The sequence below is a fragment of the Triticum urartu genome, chromosome 6A (assembly GCF_056163025.1).
Source record: "Triticum urartu cultivar PI428250 chromosome 6A, HENAU_Tu73, whole genome shotgun sequence".
NCBI classification, from domain to species: domain Eukaryota; kingdom Viridiplantae; phylum Streptophyta; class Magnoliopsida; order Poales; family Poaceae; genus Triticum; species Triticum urartu.
Window position 1 is genome coordinate 565,912,011 of NC_141878.1, and position 20,964 is coordinate 565,932,974.

The window sequence follows — 20,964 nt, forward strand, 5'->3', positions numbered from 1 at the left end:
AGGGTTGATAGCATATTAGCGACGCCTAGCATATACAACGGCAAAAGGCTATCGATAAGAAGCGATTTTTGTGGGCTATCGACCGTCTGCCGATTTATAGACACCCTTATTCTCTTTCTTCCCTCTCTTTCCTCCACGTAGATAAAAATCCTACCTGGCATGCATTACAGACGGCTAACTAGATGTCGTTGTACATGCCCTAAGGGGCTGGTGCGCCCCATGTAGGCCGAAATAAGGAGGAAGGAAAGAGGAGAAGGGAGAAAGGAAGGGGAGGGATTCAGCCTCCCACTTCCATCCCTCCTCCTTCCTTCCCCCTCCGAGAATTATGGTAGGAGGGGTGGGGCAAATAGGATTAGGGCCCCAATTAGGATTCCTCCTACTTGGGCGCCCCCTTGGCTGCTCCTCTCCCTCCCACCTATATATATGAGGGGGGAGGCGCCTAGAACACACAACAACATCTATTAGCCATGTGGGGCACCTTCCTCCATAGTTTACACCTCCGGTCATATTGTCGTAGTGCTTAGGCGAAGCCCTGCGCGGATCACTTCACCATCACCGTCACCACGCTGTCGTGCTGACGAAACTCTCCCTCGACACTTGGCTGGATCAAGAGTTCGAGGGACATCATCGAGCTGAACGTGTGCAGAACTCGGAGGTGCCATACGTTCGGTGCTTGATCGGTCGGAACAAGAAGAAGTTCGACTACATCAATCGCGTTGTCAAACGCTTCCGCTTTCGGTCTACGAGGGTATGTGGACACACTCTCCCCCTCTCCTTGCTATGCATCTTCTAGATAGATCTTGCGTGATCGTAGGAATTTTTTTGAAATTGCATGCTACGTTCCCCAACACATCAGTGGGCGGTTAAATGGGGAAACAATGTTGGGATGTATTATTTAAACTTTTTTAAATTTGAACTATTGCTGCATGCGGCTATTTGAACATCTGTACCCTCTGTATGCAGCTATTTGATCGTGCAGACTTAAATTTTTTTGAGGAAGACCGGATGTATGCAGTTACGGTTGGATGTCGCCCTCCTGTCCGCGGACAGATGCGGGAGGAAATTTATGGGTTGCCGTTGGAGATGCCCTAAAGCATCTTCTTCACCATGAAGTAGGTGCTGACTCCATCTCTCTCCTCCAGCATTGTTGAAATCTAAAAGACCACCCTCCTTAGCTTCCACTTTGCATATTCTTTTTAGGGAGACCAAGAGGAGATCCCGATATACACTTTCACCAAGGCAAATCTCAAGTTCATCGATTCCTTAATATATCCCTTGTGAATCTTGTTATTCTTGGTTTTATGCGCAACCTAGATGGTTGTGGTTCCCCGGATTTGTGCCACGACTCATTATGAGATTTGGAGTACGGCCCAAGAGCTACCCCTAGCGAAGGTTGGTTGGACGTTCGTTAGCCATGGCACTCAAAGACTTATGTGAGACATTTGTTGTCGTGGGAGCATTCATTGTTCCCTACCTCTTCAATGGAGATTCGCATCCCCTTAAAAGTGTTGGTGACACTAGGTGTGGATTACTGTTGCTTGATCCCTTGTCGCAACAAACAGAAAGAAACCGTGGCACAAAGAGAATTTGCTTGAAGCTGCCAGCTAGGAGATTATGGTGGGGAGCACTGAAAAGGAAGGCATAATCCACCAAGCCTCCACTCACCATCTATCATGTTTTTTAAGACATCCATCTTGGTTGTTCAAGTGTCTTTAGTACTTGTGTATTGAATATGTATGTGAAACGACTAACTATTGGTGTATCTACTGTAACCTATGCCATCTACTCCCTCTGTCCTAAAATATAAGAATGTTTTTGACACTAGCATAGTGTCAAAAACATTCTTATATTCTGAGGCAGAGGGAGTAATTATTAATTATTGCCTTTTAGGCTGTGTTGTGTGAAGTATTGTTATATTATTGGATTAATCAATGTTCTTGTTGTTCCATTTCCTTTTGCGCATTGTTCTCTATACTTTCATGGCCTGGAACTGCTAAACATCACTTAGGTTTCTCCCTTTCCATTCTCGTGTCTCTATTAGTGTGATCATTAGAAAGCAATATATTGAGTTGTATGCCATTGGACAAGGATTCCAAAGAGACGACGCCCCATGTGTGAGGAGCAAGGTCAACCCACGTGGCTCGCCTTCATCGTGTAAATGTCACACACCAACGTAGAAACGGTGCCGCCACATGGCAAACCCCATGACGAACACCACATCACGACTATAAGGAGAACACGGAGTCAACACCGCCAGCACAATGAGGGCCCGCACGGCAACGTCCCACGCGGATGGGTCGACACGACTCACTCGAGGGAACCCCACCCACAGCCTCACACCCGCTCCACGCGCCGCCCGAGCTCGTGAGGCCAAACTCAAGGCGAGAAAAATAGATATACTAGCATGCACTACTAGTTTTTCGAGGTTAAGAAAAAGCGGGCTGATTTTCAGGCCTGTACTCCACTTGTACCGGTGAAAAAGAAAAAGGAGTCGAGTGAGACTGTGAGAGACAGACATTACTGCCCAACCAGAAAACCTGGGAAGAAATAAGTAATGATAAATTAAACGACCAAACATCATCATTATGCTTGGTGCCCAGCATCCTTCCTCTTCCCGATAAGCAAGCTTTGCTGCTCGCCTCTCCTAATCAAGCCCCAACCCAACCTCGGTGGAAAAGCCCGCACCTTTTGCGCGAACTCCCCGTGCTTTCTTCCGTATCAAAGCGAATCCACCAGTTGCATTGCATCCGTCTACATCTCGCCGCCGGTGAGCGCCGCTAAGCCAAAAACAGCCCCCCACCAACTCGCAAGTACATACATTTCGTCCCCGAACCGCGGATTTGGGCATGAACTCCAGAACTGTTTGGCTGCCACTGTAAGAGCACGGCGGCGCCCGACCTCCTCGTGCTCTCTCCTGTATCCCGCTGCATCTCGCCGCCGGTGAGCGCCGCTGTCGAGGTCACCTGCCCCACTCGCAGCCGGTGAGTCTTCTCCCCTGCCCCTCCTTCCCGCCTCCTTCCATTTCTTCTTCCGGCCCTGACCCCAGTTCACTCGGTCGACAGCACGCCGTCGTCCCCGCCGGATTCGCTCTCATCCGCCGCAGCCTTTCGCCGGATCCGCCCGCCTCTTGCCGCCTCAGCTGCAGATCGAATCCCGTGGCGCTGCCCCGGTCCGTCTCCGCCGCAGATCCCGACCCCCAAGCCAGGGCCTTCGTCCACCTCCGGCGCCTTGCAAGGTACGCTCCGTCCATGCCTTGGCTGCTTAAAGCTCTTGGATGTTATCCTGGACTTGGAACATCTTGGCTACAAGCAAGGCGTGCCTGCATTTTTCCACGATTTCTGAACTCTGCAATTGCACACTGCAACTAGCTGCATCTCTTTTCTGCACATGACACTGGTGCCTTTGCTCAGTACACCAGCTGCCCAGCTACTGATCCACTAATACCAATTTGTGTTATATAACTATAGTTTAATTTTTGGCTGCAAACCAAAGCATGCTCTAAATCCTTGCTTGTAATGTGCAAGTTTGTCAAATTGATCAGACCTGTGCATCTCTCCTAGTTGCCCTTTGAAACTAAAGATGCATATGTTATATTTTGATTCGTTGATAATTTTGAAGCTAAACAAGGGTCTAGAGAAACAAAACGCTTAGCCTAGTTTGGCTCAATGAGGCCTGATACTGCATGGAATTAGCCCTATGTATGAATTATAGCAGGACAAGATTCTTGAGTACTGCCTGACTTTACCTTTCTGGGTGAATTGGGGGCAAATTCTTGCCAGCTAGTATGTTTCCACCCTGCGGCTCTAGATGTAAGAGGATAAAAAGATAAATCCAGGCATCTTGGTGTAGGTGAATTTTCCATGTAGTGGTTAGTTATTATTTTTCCATTATACCGTGTATCTAACGCTGGTGAACATGTGAGGTGCTGAGAAACATGTGGTTGTTAGTAGGAATAGCTATGAAACTGTTAGGAGCATAGTGCAGAAACAATATCAACATAATCATTCAATTATTTGTATAACTGCTACCATGGAAGTGTACCAGCCAGTTGCTTTTGATGACTAGCTTTTACACTGAAATTTTCTCATTGGTGGTGGGTATGATTCTTGTTCCTGTGTTTGTGCGTTTGCGCATCCATGAGGACAATCTGGTCTGTTTGTATGGTTTTTTGGCTTGAATTCTGTTTGATTTGAAGGTGATTTTTTAGATGTATTTATGAATTTAAGGGAGTTTATATTGTCTCTGGTGCTTGCTTTCAGACAAAAGATCCCCCTAGAAGTACGATATGCTTAAATAATAAAGATCGCCAGCATGTCAAGGGTGCCAAAATGGAAGATTGAAAAGGCCAAAGTTAAAGTTGTATTCCGGCTGCAATTCCATGCAACAAATGTAAGATCAATTTTTTTATGCCAACTCCATTTCTTTGCCCTTTTGGTTGTTAAGACTTTTTTTTGGTGAATCTTACTTTCGAGGAAAATATCCATTTGTATTCCACAACTCTTGCACGGGTCTAGATTTCATCTCAACTCTAAAACCAGACACATTTCACCCTGAACTCCTGAAACCATTTGTTTTCACCTGTAGGCTGTTTTTTGGGCAAAGGAGCCAAAGCTCTGTATTAATCAGACACCAGCATTATGAGAAAACCCCTTAAAGAAAAGGAAAATATAATCCAGTCCTTGGGGAATCCTCCACCCCCCACATGTTGGTGGGACACTGATGTTGCCACAGCTGGAGTTCCATGCCATGGCTGGGATAAAAAAGTAGTATCCACGCAGGCAGCCGGGAAGTCACCCTTAGGCTGGTTTTCTATGTGCTTTTCGACTCTTCACCAAGTCGGCTGCCACATCACTGATTTGTTCAGCTTACATGCAGCACAGTCAACGTAACAAGAAATAAATATTTGTTTATTTGGGTGATTTTGTATTTTTCTGATTTGTTGATTTGCTGACTAGTTGCTTAGTCATTCTCAACCTAGAGCATGATTGTGGGTCCCATGACGTTGCCTGTCAAAAACATCCTACATATAGTGGCGTGTCGTCCAAAACCGTGTGGGGATTGTTTGGGGGGGTGGGTGGGGGGGGGGGGGGTAGTTCCAAAATTTAGGCTGTGGTTTGTCCATTTTTTGAGTTAGGGGTGAAAGATACTACTAATACATACCCTGCCAAAAGTTGTAGGGTGTACAATTGACTTATTCCGGCTCTCTGATTTTTACTAATATGAGTCTTGCAGTTTGTGTGAATTACTCAGGATTATTGCATGTTTCTGCCATCCATAGTTGAATGATCTTTCCATGGTTACTTGTTTTTGTTGCAGATTCCATCTACAGGATGGGACAAGTTGTTTTTGTCCTTTATCTCTGCTGATACAGGAAAGGTAACTGCAAAAACAAATAAAGCAAATGTGAGGAATGGAAGCTGCAAATGGCCAGATCCTATTTATGAAGCAACACGACTTCTTCAGGATTCTAGGACTAAGACATATGATGACAAGCTCTACAAGCTTGTTGTGGCCATGGTGCGTTGTACAAATTGGTTTCGCTTATCCTACATCTTCCTTGGCCATGGACTTGCACACATGTTACCTAAGGTTTTGATATCATCACCACTTAAATGCTGGATGAACTTACTCCCCTTGTTCTTGGAAAATCAGGGGACTTCTCGATCTAGTATTCTTGGGGAGGTCGATGTTAATCTTGCCGAATTTGCAGAAGCAGTGAAGCCTGTTTCAATCACACTTCCTTTTCGTGGTTGCGACTTTGGAACAGTATTACATGTATGTTTTTTCCCCTACAATATACATGCATGGGTTTTAGATAACATTTTAACTTATGTCTATAATCATCAGAAAAATACTCTTTCACTGTTTTGAGAAGTGATTTGACAATGTTCTCTGTTTTGCTTGCCTTCTGGTTGTCCTTTCTAATGTTGTTCTTTGATGAATACTGTTGCAGGTCACGGCACAACTGCTCAGCACCAAAACTGGCTTCAGGTTTGGCCATGACAACAATGAAATTAGTTTTGGATTGTTGGTCCCAAGTCTTATGAGTGCTTTCTTGGTACAGGGAATTTGAACAGCAAAGAGAAACTGGTGCCAGAAGTTCCCAGCAGCTAGTGAATCAAAGAAGTCACGATCCTTCTGAAGTTGCTGTTGCTTCATCCGATGTTGGTAGTGATAAGGTTGGTATAAATCCCTACGAAGTATAGGACCTCACTGCAATGGCACATGAAAGGAAAACAAAGAGCTCATTTTCAGGGCAGTCGTGTGTTTTACACTGTTTCTTGGTAGTAACTACTAACTTCCATGGAAGTCCCAAAAAAAAACTACGAACTTCCATGCGTACATGGTTTACTGGTGAAAAATAATTCAAAACTTCTGATTTGAACTGCAACAAAGTAGACCAAGTTATGTGCTAGATTGCTTTGTTGAGAGTGACCTTGGTTATCTCAAGATTATGGAAGGATACATTTGAAGGGACCGCGGTCCTTTGCTTCTTTAACTGGAGGCATCGATCTATATTGAGTGGTCCTTTGGTTCTTTAACTGGAGGCATCGGTCTATATTTACTGTACTATTGCTGATTGTGCTGCAGATACATCACTAGAGAATTTACGTATTAGGCCTAGATTTGTGACAATGAATGGAATCTGCATATCATGCAATGCCTACTGTTTTCATTTAGTAAATAAATTAGTTAAACCATCCCATATTCTTTTCTATGCATATCGTCATTTGATATAATTAAGTTACTTGGTTCACACCATAATTATCTTTATCATTTGTTATAGGCTAACGCAAGGAATAAGTTAAAAGAAACTTCTTTGGGGTTCCCTGTGGCCGAAGATTCTGCGGGTTCAACCGAAGATTATGAAAATTCATCACATAATTCAGATGGTTATTTTGCCGAAAAGAATGATCCGTGTGGCAGTCATGAAATCAGTAGCTTTAGGAGCATACACTCAGGTGATTTACCACTTTGTCCGACAAGTCAAAGCCCTACACCAGAGAAGGGGCCATTTCGGGGTAAGCGTCTTTCACCACAAGGGAGCAGTGATTGGAGTCATGGTTGGAGTCCTGAGTTCTCTGCCAGTCATGATCTTGCTGCTGCTCATGACGAGAATAATCGACTCAAGTCCAGATTGGAGGTGGCTGAGTCGGCCTTTTCTCAGCTCAAGTCAGAAGCAACATCCCTGCAAGATGTCACTGACAAATTAGGCAGTGAAACGCAGGGCCTAGCTAACCAGCTTGCTGTTGAACTTATGTCACGCAGCGAGCTCACTACTGAAGTATCTTCCCTAAGGACAGAATGTTCTAGTTTGAAAAGAGAGTTGGAAGAAATGAAATCTGCTAAACCCTTGCAGCATAAGGCTGATGGAGGAAATGGTGTTCTTGCTACAGATAGTTCAGTACATAATCTCCAAACAGAATGGCTGCAAGGCTTGCTGCTTCTTGAAAGTAAACTGCAGCAGACCAGAAATAATGCTCTCCATGGACTTCAAGCAAGTGATCTTGATTTCCTTCTTGCTGATATAGGGGCTCTTCAGCGTGTTATTGAGAACCTCAAGCAAGGTGTTCAGCTTGGACAAATGAAAGAAAATAATTATCAAGAACATTTGGCTCCACCATCCAATGTTGCCCATCAATCAAGCTCCGGACGTGATCATAATTCCGACAAGAAAAACACTGGCAGTACAGCCACGATGGAGGAAAAAATGTGTGGGCTCTTGCAGAAGTTGGAGGACTCAAAAACTGAGAAGGAGAATCTTCTGGAGAAGATGAGCCAGATTGAGCGCTACTACGAATCTTTTATCCACAAGCTTGAGGAAAGCCAGAAGCAGACAGCAATTGAATTGGAAAATCTTAGGAAAGAACACAATTCTTGTTTCTACACAGTTTCTGTCCTCCAAGCCCAGAAGCAGAAAATGCATGAGGAGATGAATGACCAGCTAATGAGATTTGCTGAGGACAGAACAGCTTTAGAAGCTCAAAATAAGGAGTTCGAGAGGAGAGCTGTTGCTACGGAAACAGCACTTAAGAGGGTCCGATGGAATTATTCTGCAGCTGTTGATCGTCTACAGAAAGACCTTGAGTTGCTGTCCTTTCAGGTTCTCTCTATGTATGAGTCAAGTGAAACTCTTGCAAAGCAACCCATTGTAGAAGATGCTGAGCATTTTCCTGAAGAGCATTCTGCAATAGCAGATTTAAGCGGTACTATAGAACATGACCAAGACAGGCCTGTTGTCAAACAACGGGGAACTGAAGGTCTTCATGAGGCAACTGCATCTCAAATGTTTTCAACTGAAAATGGCACATCACGTAGTTTTAGCTACAAAATGGATGGCCAGCAAAACCTCCTTCGGGCTGCCAAAATTGAAGAACTTCGTAGCAGATCTGAAGTCATATGTAATCCTGATTCACAGGTGAACTGCTCCAACACCGAAGGACCAAAAGATGCTTCTTCCACAATGGAATCTGATATTTTAGAAACATACGCTGTTAACATTCAGTGGCAGGTGTTCTCTGATGTGCTACGGGAAACTCACTATACTGCACTGGATATGATTAAGCAAATGCAGGGAAGGCTATACGTGCTAGAAAAAGAACTCCATGACTCTAATGATGCTAGGGAGTCTTTAATGCTCAAGTTAAACTCTGCACTGGACCAATCAAAAAGTTTGAAAGAAAGTGAATCAGGATACATTTTCAAGTGTGATGATCTGACAGTGAAGAACCAAATATTAGAAGCAAAGCTCCAAGATATTTCAGTTGAAAATGCTTTACTTATGGAAAGGCTTGTGGTATCTGAAACACTTGTTGAGGAACATAAAACTTGTGAAAGCAAGTACAATGCCTGCACTGAAGAAAGGAAGAGATTTGAGAACCTTTTAATGAAAGAAAGTCAGCAAACTAGTCAGCTTAAGGATGAGCTCAGATCAGTAATGGAAGATTTTGAGGCAGTGAAAGATGAATTACGTAAGCAGTCCTCCTTAATCAGTGAGCAGCAAATTGTTTCTACATCACTTCAAGAGCAACTGAGCATCCTATGCTCTAAACTTATTTCTTTGAGCAAGGACATCGACATTCCATGCTTGGATGACGTATCTTTGCTACATGAACTTGAGAACAAGAATTATGCTGCTGTCATAGCAAGCTTGGAATTCTTCCAGCAGCAAGCATGCCAGAAGGTGCTTCATCTCCATCACGAAAAGGACGCATTGGAAGAAATGTGCGATGTTCTCCGGAAGAGATCAGACAAGTCTGAAACAGAATTGCTTGATGTGAAGCAGAAGTTTCATTGTGATATGGCTGGAACAGAAGAAAAGTTGAATATTTCTGAGGGACATGTAGAGAAGCTTCAGCAGGAACTGCAGGAAATGGTACATAAATTTGAGATAATCTCAGAGGCTCAAGAACAACACTCAATCAGCAATGGTGACTTAACATCAAAGTTGGCAAAAATGGAAGTTGAGCTGCGGATTGTCACCAGTGAGAATGAGACTCTTGTTGAAAAGATGAAAGACATTGCTGCTGTTGTTCAGGAACTTGAGAGGACCAAAATAACTCTTGCAGAATCCGACGAAGATAACAAAACTTTGGCCGAGTCTCTACAGTCTAAAGACGAACTGTTGATGCACATGGAAAATGAAATCAGAGGTTTGCAAAATTGTCTGAGCTGTACCGAGGGAAATTTGCTAAGAGAAAAGACAACGAGGGAAGATCTTGAATCTGCCCTCGCAAGTCTTACATCTCAACTTAGTGAGAAGGATCAGGTCCTGCTATCTTATAATGAGGACAAAACAGAGTTACTTCATCTGAGGGACCAGATTTCGGACATGAGTAAAGAAAACAGTTTGATGCAAGATGCTCTTTCAGAAAGTGAGCAAATCAAAAGGGACCTCAGTTGTAAGAATTGCTCTCTTCAGTCCCAGCTCGCCAATGCTGAAAATCAGTTAGGAACAATTCTGGAGGACTTTCTTGCCACTGAAATTGAAGCTAGTTGCATGAGAAGTCAGGTTGAGGAGGTTGCTGTGCAACTTGAATACTTAAAAAATGATTTTGGGAAGCTTCAGCTTAAGAACAAAGATGCTGACGAGTTATTAAGGGCGCACATGTTGACTGTAGCAGAATTAACTGACAGAAATGCCACACTTGAATCAGCTATCCATTCTCAAGAAATCAACTTTGCCAGGGTTATTCAAGAGAAGGAAGGGCTTGAAGAGCTTATAAAAAGAAATGAACAGACATTGGCTCAGGTTAGCAATAGTGAGTCTCGAGATACATCAGTATCAATTAATAACAGTGAGGCAGAATTGAAGTATCAAGATGAGATTGTGCAGCTTAGAGCCGTGCAGACAAATCTTGAGGAGCATGTTGATGGTTTGAGATCAGCGAAAGATGAAGTTGAAATTCTAAACGTGGTTCTGAAATCAAAATTGGAGGAACACCATACTGAGGCGTCATCACTGCTACAGGATTCTGGATATCAGTTGACAAATTTAAAAGAACAGAACAAAGAGCTTACGCAGAAACTTGCTGAACAAACTCTGAAGGCAGAAGAGTTCAAGAACCTGTCTATCCAGTTGAGAGAGCTAAAAGAAAAGGCTGAAGCTGGGAAAAAGGAGAAAGAGGGGTCGTTGTTCGCCATACAAGATTCCCTTAGAATTGCATTTATCAAAGAGCAATATGAATCAAAGGTTCAAGAGCTTAAAAGTCAGGTGTTTGTCTCTAAAAAGTATTCTGAAGAGATGTTACTGAAGTTACAAAGTGCTTTGGACGAGGTTGAAACTGGGAGGAAAAACGAGATTGCTCTGGCTAAAAGAATTGAAGAGCTATCAATGAAAGTTTCTGAACTGGAGGTGGAGATGCAGGATTTATCTGCTGATAAAAGAGAGTTGTCTAATGCATATGACAGCATAATGACGGACTTGGAATGCACAAAACTGAACTTCGATTGCTGTAAAGAAGAAAAGCAGAGGATTGAGGTCTCTCTTCAGGAGTGCAGTGAGGAACGCAATAGAATAAGGGTGGAGCTTGACTTAGTGAAAAAGTTGCTGGAGAATATGGCATTAACCGACCATGTCGCGTCACCTGATAATTCTGGATCACGCATCCCTCGTGCCACATCTATCGGGCAAATTCTGGGAGATGTTAAATCTGGGTCTGCACCAGAGTTAATACCAAAACTAACAGAAGTTGATTCAGAATTACAGGAAGATGGAGGTGAAATCCATAGCACACATATTTCATCAAATGTAGCAGAATCAGAAGATGTTGGTAAGTCTGATGAGCATCCACATGCCAAGCATGCACCGACAAAGAACTTGGAGGTAATCAATCTAACATAAATGTCTTTATCTTAGTTTAGACTAATTGCGATTGAAACTAGGGCACATGGAATACTTGACAGTTGCTCACAATTGAAGTATTTTTTTCCCTGTAAGATAGTATGTTTACACATATGAGATATACCATGGCTCTCATGTTATATTATTGTAGTGACAAATTACCTTGAATCTATATATTTCAAACATAAGAGGACTAGAAAGAGGCCTGCGTCTAAGATCTGGATAGCTTAAGCACATCCTAGAAACTACTATTTCAGCGTTTGATGGGAATAGCTTGTTAATCAGATGGCAATATTAGTTTGGATGATGTCGCAGTCCTTTGACCCAACTTCACAAGAAATAAGATCCGGCTCTTGTTAATTTTTTACCTGTCAGTGCTTTGTCGAGAAGTGTATACACACACCTCCTGGTGTGACACTTCACTTTTGCTTTTGCTGTTTTGCTTCACAATCACCAAGTAGAGTTGAAAGATATTCATCTGGCAGTGTGCATTTATATATTACACCAACTAACTTTTTTTTTTAGAATTGTTTTGCTTCGGTATCTGTAACATTTATAGCAGTGTTTTTTCTCTCAGCTTACTTTAATTGTACTATTTTGATAGAACTGCCATAAGCAATCTGAGGAATCATTGGAGGATCATCCAACTGTCGACAATACCATCAAAGATATTTCTAAAGAGCATAAGAAATTGGCAAATGACTTGAATCTTTTCCAGAAAGAGGTATGTTGAAACTTCTCTTACTATACTTTTTATAACACAAATTCTGTTCCTACCAAGTTTTGAAAGGGTTCTTACATAAAAAATAATAAAACATATGATTTTTCTTATTATTGATGAGGAAAGGATATGAATCTAATCAGTTAAGTTTTCAGAGCAGTAGGTTTGAGTGTTTCAATCTATATTCATGGTGCTTAGATATCATTACATCTGTGAATGGGCAAGTGCTTGCCTAAAATGGAAATCTTCATTTCATTTTCTTCCTTATGTTCCCCGTTTATCTCTATCTTCTTTACCGTAGACATCTCGTATGTAGCAAGCCTTCTGGCCACAAATCCCCATTTAATTAGCATTCCTCTCGTCTCTTCATTGCTTTAGTGATGAGCAGTAGAGAAAATACAATCCAACTCCTCTCTCTCCCTTGCTCTAGCTTTTTTGTAAAAGTGATTCACACTTTATTAATTAGGCAAAGTATTACAATCTGATTGGACATTCCCAAATCGTCCGTAGCTCTGGGTTTGCAAGCCCGTTGCACACGCCCTTACGAGCTTTATACATCTTGGTTTGCAAGCCCGCTGCACACGTCCTTATGAGTTTTGTCCATATGGGTTTGTTTGATAATAGTAAGGAAGATCTGTGACTTTTTTTTGATAGAGAACAGCAGGAGAATTTCCTACTACAGCTTTTTATTAATTTTTATATGAGAACTTGAGAAGTTAATTACAATATGCTCCCAAAAACAGTTGCAGCAAAAAGTAATACAAGAAAGAAGGAAACTAATGCTATTAGCCAATCTCCAAAGTTGGTTTTGTCAATAAATTGGGCAATTCAAACAACAAACAACTTATGTTTGTTTTTTATGAATCAGTAATTACTTGATACTCGGCATGATGTGGATCAGGGCTAATTCAGTGTAAATTATTTTACATATGCAGCTGGAAAGACTTAAAAATGAGAATTCATCCCCTCTTCTTCCCCTTGACATTAATCTTATTGATCCGTCGCTCAGTGGTTTGGAAAGGGCGTTATCACAGCTTGATATGGTATGTGTACTTCTCACCTTTCTGTTCTAATATAACTATTCAACATTTTTGTTGCCACTATCCCAAGATGATAAAAGAGTTCTTCCATCACCACCCACATGCATCCACCTCCATCGTTTGACATGAACCTGCAGTCCATATACCTTGTGCTAATTTTGTGTGTGCACATGTCACTATTTTCAGGCAAATGAACATTTGCGAAGCATTTTCCCTTCATTTAAAGAGCTTCCTGGTTCTGGAAATGCCTTGGAAAGAGTACTTGCTTTGGAGCTTGAGTTGGCGGAAGCGCTGCAAACAAAGAAGAAGACGGACATCCTTTTCCAGAGGTAATTAGTTATATTGCATCTATTTTCATAAGTTTACTCTTGTCTAGTAAAGCAGGTTCCCCTTTATTATCTGCTGCCCTTTCATTCCCTCATATTGGACTGAATGCATGCTCAGATATCGAGTCTGGTCATGGTAATACACCAAGGGAAGTATCTTTTTAGGGTTGATTGGTTGGTCGTTTTCGAGCCCAAAACTGTCGTATTAGTCGGAGGTGTAAATCATTTCTGCCATTGTCTCAAATCACGCTTGGTTCGTCGTTAACATTTTATTTTCTGGACGTTTCGGTGTCGTTACGTCCGGAAAGTTTTAAGCACCGCCGGAGCCCCCGATTGAAATCCTGGAGAAGAGAAACAAGGGAGAGAGAGAGGAAAGAACTGCAGCGATGGCGGCGCACGGAGCATGATGCTACTGCCGACCTTCTCTGCTCCTCCAAGGGATCTCCACAACACCCTGACCTGGTGGGCACCATCAGTCACCCCCTGTTCTGCCTGGTCCATTGCCGGCACCTCCTTTTGGGTGCTTCACCACCCTCATGGTTGTCTTGCCGACCAGGCCTTCTGCGACCTGCTCACCTTGATACTGCTCCCAAGTGTGGCCTTAGGAACTCGAGAATTTTAGAAACTGTGCTTATTGATATAGAGTGTCTTTTCTCTCTGGATGTTTTTTGGTCTGTCAAGCTACTAAAGTTTCTTCAGAAACTAATCTAACTAGGATAAAGAAAAAAAACTTGAAATTTGTAGCTTTCAGTAATGTAAGTCAGGTTTTACTTAACTAACTAAATGCTCATCTCTTGAACATTCAGCTCATTCTTGAAGCAACACAACGACGAATCAGCGGTGTTCCAAAGCTTCAGGGACATCAATGAGCTGATACAGGATACAATCGAGTTGAGGAGAAAACAAGTGGCTGTCGAGAGCGAGTTGGAGGAAATGCACGGCAGGTACTCGGAGCTCAGCTTGCAGTTTGCCGAGGTGGAAGGCGAACGACAGAAACTCGCAATGACCCTGAAAGCCCGGTCACCCAGGAAATAATAGGAGGAAATGAAAGAAGAAGAAATGTTAGCTGGTCGGTATTCTTCTTTTGCTGCGGGGAAGAAATACATTTTGTAATGTAAATCATCATGTGTGTGTGATATAGTTCATAAAGATGCAACATCTGATCTGTGTACAGGCCCTCCATCAACTAATTAATTGTTAATATGGCGACATCCGCTGACTGCTGCGTCTCAGCAGTTTTTAGAGGGTGACTTGAATTGCTTTGCTGTTCTTATTAATTTTTGACAGAATGTGAGATTGAGATACTACCAGCATTCTTTCCCAGCTTGATTTTGCTTCATTTGTTCTTGAACCAGTTGTGAATGGTATCTGTTTGCTTGCGCGTTACGAGGCTCTCGCTCATAAACCATCTCTTACTGAAAATATGCACAATGTTTTTATACAAAGGAGAAAGAAAGAAAAGAAAGAAAGAATAAAATATGCATAAAGTATCTCTTACTGTATGCTCATAAGAAGTTATGTAGGAGTAAAACCAAACATTTACATATTTAGACTAAACACAGATTGCATGTACATTGCTGGCAGGATTACATTTGACATTTCTAATCCATATTCAGATGTGCTGTTAGGTGAACCAAATAAGTTCATCATGGCTTGGTGCCTTGATCAGATGCATGGTAGGAAGTTGTTTACAAAGGACGCAATGATTCACAGGGCACAACGGAATGTATGTATGATTTCTCCAAATTTCATATGTTGAGCAGCTAACAAGGCCGGCAGCTGCAAATTTCTTGGCTTAGCGGCGATGCAGCAAAATGCTACACTGTGGATGCTCTAATGAACTAGGCTCATTAGGTGTACTAATGTACTAGACGAGCGTAGTATTTTTGTTGGTAATAATAATAAAAAAATACTGTTCTAAAAACAGAATTCGCACGATTACATTACTACCATGCCTCGAAATTTTGAAACCAAATTTGGTCTATATCTCAAGAAACAGAAAAAGAGCAATTTTATAGTGAATAATACCAGACATGGTACTATCCAGCGCAGATTTGAAAAAGATGCTATGCAGCCGAATTTGTCTTCTTGTGATGTTAAGAGTCAAATTTTGGTTGAATATTTTGTAGCATGATTACTGGGTATTATGTGCATTGTGTGTATGTCATTATTTTCTTTGGATTATTCAAAAATTATAGATGGGCATTTTCTCTAGTTTTTTAAGGGGGCATTTTGACTAGCTAGCTAGTGCACTAAGGGCATCTGTTGAGGCATATCTCTCTCGAGGTAGTTTTGGTGATTGATGACAACATGTTTGCGGACTAATCATGTGCTTTGAGTAGTTCACAGATTCATCCTTGGCACGAGATGTTTTCTTCCCTTCGGAGTGTCATTCAAGACGGTGTAGCTCTTTCGTTTCTCTTTCGGTGGACTAGTTGCGTAGAGGGCACCGTACTATCAAGAGGGGGTCCGCTGAGGTATTGCTTGGGTGGAATCAACACGTACACATCAGCTTCTCACCCTCAGACCTCTTCCACTTCATTGCAGAGATCTCTTCTCTTTCTGTGTCCTGTCTGGGTTCCAGCGGTAGTACCGCGCAACCCAACGGTAGTACCGTCGAGGAGCCACAAGCGGCAGTACCGCTCCGCAGCGGTAGTACCGCCGGTGACTCCACAGCAGTACTACCGCTGGCCTGCCTGGCACCACCGCCTCGTCCTCAGCCTCGACGGAGAGATCTTCTCTCTCTCTTGACTGTGTCCCAGCGGTAGTACCGCCGAAGGGTCACAAGCGGCAGTACCGCTCCCCAGCGGTAGTACCGCCGGTGACCCCGCAACTGTACTACCGCTGGGCTGTCTGGCCCCTACCGCCTCGACTCGAGGGCTCTTTTTCTCGTGTCGGGTTTTGCGGCACTAGTTGCGGCAGTAGTACCGCTTTGGAGCGGTAGTACCGCCCTTACCACCGCGGTAGTACCGCGCTGGGTCCAGATCCCTGCTGCTCTTCTCTGCGCGGCAGTACCGCTAGCTGAAGCGGCAGTACCGCTGGCTCAGCGGTAGTATCGCCCCCCCCCCCCTTAGCGGTACTACCGCCCTGTGCGGGGCTGCTTGGTGGGGCAAGGGTTGGGTTGTTGCCCCCACTATAAAGGGGGTCCCCTTCTTTTCCTTTGACTTACCCCTTCCCCCTCAAGCTCCATTAATGCTCCAAGCTCCATTTTCGCCCGATCTATCTCTCTAGCCAATCAAACTTGTTGATTTGCTCGGGAGTGGTTGAGAAGGCCCCGATCTACATTTCCACCAAGGGATTTTCGATTCCCCCACTCATCCCTAGCGGATCTTGTTACTCTTGGGTGTTTGAGCACCCTAGACGGTTGAGGTCACCACGGAGTCATAGTCCATTGTGGTGAAGCTTCGTGGTATTGTTGGGAGCCTCCAATTAAGTTGTGGAGATTGCCCCAACCTTGTTTGTAAATGTCCGGTTGCCGCCTTCAAGGGCACCAATAGTGGAATCACAGCATCTCGCATTGTGTGAGGGCGTGATGAGAATACGGTGGCCCTAGTGGCTTCTTGGGGAGCATTGTGCCTCCACACCGCTCTAACGGAGACGTACTTCCCCTCAAAAGGAAGGAACTTCAGTAACACATCCTCGTCTTCACCGGATCCACTCTTGGTTATCTCTTACCTTTACTTGTGCAAACTCTTTAGTGTTACTTCTCTTGCTTGCTTGTATGCTTGTTGTTATTGCATCATATAGGTTGCTCACCTAGTTGCACATCTAGACAACCTACTTTGATGCAAAGTTTAATTTGGTAAAGAAAAGTTAAAAATTGGTAGTTGCCTATTCACCCCCCCCTCTAGTCAACCATATCGATCCTTTCAATTGGTATCAGAGCCCCGTCTCTTTATTAAAGACTTTACCATCCAAAGAGTATGGTTGATACCGTAGACGGTGTGGAGGAACACTCCGATGTGAATCCGACCTCGTCTACGGGCGATGGGGGAACCTCGGTCTCTCGTGAGGAGTTCAATGTGGCCTTGGAGACATTGAAAACCTCCATGACCACCGAGGTTGAAAGCATGTTTACTAAATTTCTTGAGGGCTTTAAACTATCCACCACACCGTTGAAAGTGGGTGACCCCACCGACAAGGTGACGGATGCTATCCCCGACAAGGGGGAAGCTAGTAGTGAAAAGGCTCCTTCTTCTAGTGGTAAAAATGGCATCGACATCTTTGCTCATGTGGAACCACCACTTGTTTATGGTGGACCGGTTCCTTCTACTCATTTGAATCATGCCGGTCCTCCCCCTAAGATTGTGAAAAATGAGGACTTTGATTCTTGGGTTTACCGCTTTAAACGTCATTTAAATCATGTGAACGCTAACCTTTGGAGAATCATTGAAGAAGGTTTCTATCCGCATGATCCAAGCAACTTCACTCCTCGAGAAGCCGCAGATAATCAATTCAATGAGAATGCTCTCTTCATCATTCAAGATGCAATCTCACCCGAAGACCTACCTCATCTTCGGCCCTTCGCCTTGGCCAAAGACGCGTGGATTTGTGTTGTCTCCCTCTACCGGGGAAGCGCAAGCATTCAACGCTCCAACTATGAAGTGGTGCAAGATGAGGCCGATGAGTTTGCAATGAAAGAAGATGAAGAACATCGTGAGCTTTATCAGAGGGTAACCAAACTCGCGGTCTCACTCCGAGATCACGGGAGCAAGGACACGGATGACAATTGGATCAAGCGCAAATTCCTCAAGGCAATGATGCCCTACCACAAGACCATGTCCTCCGTCATTCGTCAAAGACCGGACTTCCACACTTTGACCTCAAGCGAAGTGTTGGATGAGTTTGTGGCCATGAACATTTTGAACAAGACCGCCGACAATGCGGTGCTTCGTTCTCAAAGGGCAAAGAATCCCAACCTTGCATTGAAGGCCAAGCTCTCCGTTGAAGAAGAATAAGAGGAAGAAGAGGAGAGCAACCCCGAGGATACGAAGTATGCATATCATGAACACATGGCACTCGCTTCGAGGCAATTTTGGAGCAAGAAAAACTCGAGGCCAAACTTTAACAAGAACAACTCAAGTGGCACGAAGAGCAAGCAACGTTTAAGGACTTGCTAAAATTATGGCAACGTGAGTCATTTTGTTGCGGAGTGCCCGTATGAGAAGAGGGAAGACAATGGTGGCAAGCTCATCCGAAAGGACAAGGCCAAGTCGTTCCCCAACAAGAGCAACTTCACCAAGAAGACTCCTCCCAAGGCATTGGTGGTACAAGAAGAGTACAATGAGGATGACGACAATGATGAAGGTGATGAGTCGGTTGCCATGGCCTCCGTTGCCATTGCGATGACTCCACGGGTGTCCCTCTTCGACTCACCCAATGAGAGCATCACCACCAAATGCCTCATGGCTAAAGCCACCAACAAGGTAACCCCCAACATCAAAACTACCATCATTAATCATCCTTCTCCGACGGATAGCATTAATGAACTTGAGGGAGCGAATGTGGAGACAAATGAGTTTGAGGCCTTTATGGGCAAACTTAAGGGAAAAATCCAAGAAGCACTTTGTTGCTCTATTGGAACAACTTGGTGAAGTCAATGACATGATCGAGGCTCACGAAGACACCATCACTAAGATGGAAGAGCATAGTCGTGACTATGCCGATGAGATTTCGGATCTTTCCAATGCTCTTGAGGAAGAGTGTGGTCTTCGTTTGGCTTTTGAGGAGTCACACAATGTTGATCATGCTAAGTTAAAGAAAGATTATGATCATGTCCTCATTGTTTCTCATGTGCTAAACTCCGAGAAGGCCGAACTTGAGGTTGATCTTGCTAGACTCAAAGAGGAGTTTGATCTACTTGACAATGCTCACAAGGTCTTGAAGGGTGCTCATGCTAGCCTCAAAGAGTCTCATGATCAACTTCAAGTAAAGCTAACCAAGGAAAAAGCCACTTTTCCTCGTATGATGTTAATTGATAATGCAAATGCTACTAACCCGTGTTGTGAGCATGTGCATCTCGTTGAGGAGAACGCTAAGCTAAAGGGGCAACTTGAGAGAGGTCTTGAGACTTGCATACAAGGCAAGAAGAACCTCAACGACCTCTTGATCAACCAAAAGGGAGTGGTGGCCAAGGAAGGGGTTGGGTACGTGCCCGACTCCAAGAATAAGAAGAAGAATGACAAGACCAAACGACCTCCTCCTCTCATGCAAACCTTTGTGAAGGAGGGATAGAGTGCCTCCGAGGAGAAGAAGAAGAAGAACAATGAGAAGGGTGGCGTTGTCAAAAAGGGCAATGCCACTCCTCGCATCAAAGCCGACGACTTTAATCCTTCATATGTGTTATGCCGTGCTAGTGATGGGCATGTCTATGCCAAATTCGTTGGTTCTCCTCATGAATACATTGAATGGTCTATTTGGGTTCCAAAGATCCTTGTTACTAACATCAAAGGACCCATTACAAAATGGGTACCTAAAACCAAGCATTAATCTCTTGTAGGTGTTTGCTTCCGGTGGGGGATCATGGTTGCTCGATAGCGGAGCTACAAATCATATGACCGAAAGCAAGGACTTGGTGGTGGATGTGCACAAGATTCCATCTATGCCCACCAATGTCGAGTGGGGTGATGCCTCATCCTCTAAGGTATTGGGACTTGGCAAGGTGGTCATCTCTCATGATCTCACGATCGAGAAGGTCATGCTTGTTGAGTCCCTTGCATACAATTTACTTTTCGTTTGTCAACTTGCAATCATGGGCTTTGCCACTTTCTTTGATATCGATACCGTGGCCCTCTTGTGGAGCAAGACTCTTAAAGTAGCCTTTGTTGGGCATGTCGAGAACGGTCTATATGTGATTAACTTTTCGGAGCGACCCACTAAGACCGCGACATGCCTAATGGTAAAGTTGATGTGGGATGGCTTTGGCATCGCCGTCTAGCCCATGTCAATATGAGATCTTTGCAAAGTCTTCTCAAGGGGGACCATGTCCGTGGACTAACGAATGTTAGTTTTGCTAAAGATCGTGCTTGCAGTGCTTGTATCGAAGGAAAGCTACATGAGAAGGCTCACCCTCCCACGACTATCATTTACTCAAAGAGGCCTTTGGAGCTCCTTCACATGGATCTCTTTGGTCCTCCATCTTTCGATAGTCTTGGAGGTAGGAAGTATTGCTTGGTGATTGTGGGTGACTACTCAAGATACACGTGGGTGTATTTCTTCAAGAGGAAGAGCGAGACCCAACAAACCGTCATTGACTTTGCAAATGAAGCACCACGTCAACACAATGCAAAGATCTTGACAATAAGAAGTGACAACGGCGCCGAGTTCAAGAACTACACCTTGGATGAGTTTCTTAGTGATGAGGGGATCAAGCATCAATATTCCGCACCTTACACCCCTCAACAAAACGGTGTTGCGGAGAGGAAGAACCGGACGTTGATGGATGCGGCAAGGACCATGATGGCGGAGTTCAAGTCTCCGTACAACTTTTGGGCCGAAGCCATCAACACCCCGTGTCATGCATCCAATCGGCTC

At 43.9% G+C, this 20,964-nt stretch overlaps 1 protein-coding gene across 2 annotated transcripts; it reads left to right on the plus strand.

Annotated features, from left to right (window-relative positions):
- Nucleotides 1-2,588: 2,588 nt before the first annotated feature.
- LOC125515097 (sporulation-specific protein) lies at nucleotides 2,589-14,738 on the plus strand. Of its 2 annotated transcripts, XM_048680518.2 has the most exons (12): nucleotides 2,589-2,981; nucleotides 3,063-3,235; nucleotides 4,260-4,389; nucleotides 5,317-5,517; nucleotides 5,653-5,775; nucleotides 5,954-5,991; nucleotides 6,065-6,179; nucleotides 6,788-11,326; nucleotides 11,949-12,068; nucleotides 13,001-13,108; nucleotides 13,292-13,434; nucleotides 14,238-14,738. In XM_048680518.2, exons 3-12 carry the CDS (start codon nucleotides 4,312-4,314, stop codon nucleotides 14,464-14,466), a joined length of 5,694 nt encoding a protein of 1,897 aa, XP_048536475.2. In that variant the 5' UTR covers nucleotides 2,589-2,981; nucleotides 3,063-3,235; nucleotides 4,260-4,311; the 3' UTR covers nucleotides 14,467-14,738. The 2 variants fall into 2 exon arrangements, with proteins under 2 accessions (XP_048536475.2, XP_048536476.2); XM_048680519.2 differs by lacking the exon at nucleotides 4,260-4,389.
- The last annotated feature ends 6,226 nt before the right edge of the window (nucleotides 14,739-20,964 follow it).

Excerpts from the sequence above, each read along its gene's own strand:
- LOC125515097 (XM_048680518.2), top strand. The coding sequence starts at position 4,312 with ATGTCAAGGGTGCCAAAATGGAAGATTGAAAAGGCCAAAGTTAAAGTT. Across the intron at positions 5,776-5,953 it reads ACTTTGGAACAGTATTACAT|GTCACGGCACAACTGCTCAG; the intron begins GTATGTTTTTTC and ends ATACTGTTGCAG. Across the intron at positions 13,109-13,291 it reads CGTTATCACAGCTTGATATG|GCAAATGAACATTTGCGAAG; the intron begins GTATGTGTACTT and ends CACTATTTTCAG.